Source organism: Sinocyclocheilus grahami, unplaced genomic scaffold (assembly GCF_001515645.1).
Source record: "Sinocyclocheilus grahami isolate Dianchi unplaced genomic scaffold, SAMN03320097.WGS_v1.1 scaffold829.1, whole genome shotgun sequence".
NCBI classification, from domain to species: domain Eukaryota; kingdom Metazoa; phylum Chordata; class Actinopteri; order Cypriniformes; family Cyprinidae; genus Sinocyclocheilus; species Sinocyclocheilus grahami.
In genome coordinates this window covers 415,078-418,378 of record NW_015506008.1, presented here as the reverse complement: position 1 = coordinate 418,378, position 3,301 = coordinate 415,078, and the positions used below count along the sequence as shown (strand labels likewise).

At 39.3% G+C, this 3,301-nt stretch overlaps 1 protein-coding gene across 1 annotated transcript in view; it reads right to left on the bottom strand.

The window, feature by feature from the left end:
- The window catches only part of LOC107562618 (neuronal acetylcholine receptor subunit alpha-7-like), a 48,877-nt gene extending 47,146 nt beyond the window's left edge, over window positions 1-1,731 (bottom strand). The window contains exon 1 of the mRNA XM_016247282.1: window positions 1,585-1,731. Coding sequence (XP_016102768.1) covers window positions 1,585-1,657 — 73 coding nt within the window. The 5' untranslated portion in view covers window positions 1,658-1,731. The remainder of the gene's footprint in view (window positions 1-1,584) is intronic.
- Between the last annotated feature and the right edge of the window lie 1,570 nt (window positions 1,732-3,301).

Below are 3,301 nucleotides of genomic sequence, written 5' to 3'. Positions count from 1 at the left end.
ATCATTGCATCATTGTTCCAATACATAGTGGAAAAGCTTCCAGATGCATAGAAGCAAAGGGACGGATTAATGCTTTTTTGCTGTGATTTTGAAAGTAAATTTTGGTACAGTCAGTGAGGTACGTTACTAATGTGATGATGAGGTATGGTTCACTGTAGGGTTCAGGTCTGGATTGTGTGCAAGCCAGTCATTTCCAGTGCATGTTACTGATACAAAACATATGACTGCCATCTCTCATGCTGACCATTTTCTCTCAGCCAAATAGTGTAAGCTGCTGGTCTATGGGATTTTAAGGTCATGGTATAAATTCTAACCCTCCATGATAGCCAGGAGTGTGCTGTGAGTGTAAATATTGTCAGAATGTAGGATAAAATGAAATTTCTGCCAATATAAGGAAAATGCCTATGCTGTTTTGGTGTCAAGACATCAGACAACAGTAGTCCAGGAATCCAGGGTGCCTTGTGTGCAACTGTACCTTTTAAAGAAATCTGCAAACTCAGCCTTACAATATTACCATAATTGGCACAGAGCTGACCAAAGTCATAAATTGAAGTAATTTTGCTGAAATACTAAGGGCAATGGGTGAGCATGACCTCTGTAAATAGTTTTAAGGGAATCCCAGACCTTAAATGGCAAGAAGTGAAAGCCACACACACTGAATGTCCAGACAAAAAAAAATCAAGGAGCTTTAATCATACTCTAGACGTAAGGGCAATTAAAGGGCACCAAGAGACCACCTTCATGTATCAGTAACGGAATGTGTTATATATCCAAAAAGACACAAACCAAGTTCTCTGTTTGACAGGTTATTATTCAGAGCAGTTCCAGTTCCAAACTTGATTGGCTGAGTCCTGATTTAATACGGTCCAACAGCATGGGACATTTCACTGTTTGTATCAGTCTGCATGTCTGTGTTTACGCACAAAGGTTGATGCTTTGGTTACTTTTGGAACTATTTTCGGTCAGCTAAGAGATATACGAACTAACTCGCCAATTTTTTGAGTTAATCAATATTAAATGTCATTCAGGCATAACATCACTGGGGTATAACAGATTTATTGCGCGAGGCGTTCATTGAATGTATCGAAAAGAAGTCGAGCATACCGACATGCACTTGATGCGCGCGCATACCCATACACTCCTGCAATGAGTTAACCCATAATACCCTAAAACTATAGGTCATAAAGCATTTCTTTTGTCCCGACTCACACTGACGTGTTAGCAAGCAGACCTAAGGATTGTGTGCGGTATTTTTGTCAGTGCTCGTGCGCCAGTGCGATCGTGCCAGATGTTACTGGGTATTAAGAGGTCGAGGTGCTGCAAGGCAAATCGCACACAGACACTCTTACAAGATAAACACACTTGCTCATATTACAGTTATACACTGAAATGACCAATCCTCGCTTTAATTTATAACTCACCTCACCATTTTGTCTTACTTTACACTTTACAACAACACCGAAGTAAAAGAAACTCATTTAGATATGATGTACCTCCACGGAGTTCACTTTTTCGATTACAAATCTACGTACATTTTATGTTTGGTAAATTACTTTAGCAAAAAAAAAAAAAAAAAGCACATACCTTTAATACAAAATGACGTCCATATAAAAAATCCAAGGTGTAGAATTCCAAAATATCTTTGATTCCGCATCATTCCTGAAATGGGAAGCTGTCCTTATACACACAAGCCGACGAAACTTTAGTCTGTCAGCATCCGAGCTGTGTGCTGAGATAAGTAACACTCTCTCTCTCTCTCTCTCTTTCTCTCTCTCTCTCTCTCTCTCTCTCTCCTTTTGCTTTTAATTTCTCGAACAACCGCAATGCAAGAGCAGTCTGTCTATAATCAGCATGTTATGCTTAAACGGTGACCCATTAACTGTCTTTTTCTCTGGTTTAATCAGTCCCAGCCAAGAGTCTCATCATCATCACTATGCATAACACTACAGAACCGGTTTACGGGACTGGCACCCGCTCCTACATTATGCGTAAAGACGCCATCTGGACACATGCTATAGCATTTCACTCACTTGCTGTGGATAATATGCTGGAAGCGCGACATGATGCTTGTAAAATCTACATTAAAATGACTGAATCCGCGGGGAGATTTAAACACCTCTTATTGAGCAGTGTTCTTCATGGATCATTATTTGGTTCAGTGAGGATTTATAAATATGAGCTTGCAGCCCGAGCGCATCATCAGGGTGTTTGTGATCGGTGCACTAAATCTGATTTATTACTCTCGATCATTTATTTTAGAGGTTAAAGATGTGGACTAATAATCCGAAGGTCGCTGTTTTAAACACTGTTAAGTTTAATTCATGATTCCTGTCACTATTGTGATTGAGCGAAGCACTTAATGCCATGTTGTTCACGAGGGGATGTCCCTGTAGTCCAAAGGCTGTCGTCTGGTACTGTTTGGATAGCGCAAACTGGCCTAGTTGTCACACTTTTTATCCCAGTGAATATTTTTCAGGGTTGCTTTATTTTTGGAAGTCAGCTTCTGTAAACACATTGAAGTCTTGACTACAAAAAGCTATTTAATATTTTCAGTCTTATTGCCCAGGGAAAAAGATAGTTCACTTAAAACGTGCTGACACAATCTAAGATACGTTGTCACAATGGGAACCTGTTGTTTAGACACTGATATCTCAAGTAAAAAAAGAAAGAAATCGTTCACAATATATATGTATTTATAATATAAACTATAAGAATAAAAAAGAAACAGAAAGAACATATACAAATCATAGATAACAGAAGTTCAAATAAATGAACTGTATCAAATGATGAGATATAAAACACTTGACTATTGATATCAGTGATCCAACAGTCAACAGTCAGTTGGAAGATAATTTTAAAGGAATAATACTCACCCTCAGGCCGTCCAAGATGTAGATTAGTTTGTTTCTTCATTGGAACCGATTTGGTAAATTGTAGCATTGTATCACTTCCTCACCAATGGATCCTCTGCAGTGAATGGGTGCCGTCACAATGAGAGTCCAAACAGTTGGTAAAAACATCACAATAATCCATAAGTAATCCACACCATTCCAGTCCATCAGTTAATGTCTTGTGAAGAGAAAAGCTGTGTGTTCACGAGTTTGCACTTACGTATAATCAGAATAAGCAAATACAGTAGTGCATGTTTGGCGTGCTGTCCAAGGCGAGCTCGGAACCCAGAGAACTCCCCCATATCCCAAGATGGGATAGGTATAGTTAGGAGTGAGGAGTTGGGGTGGAGGAAGGACAAAGGTTAGTTCCAATCGTGCTAATTGAGTTGATTGTCTGAATGTGCTCCACC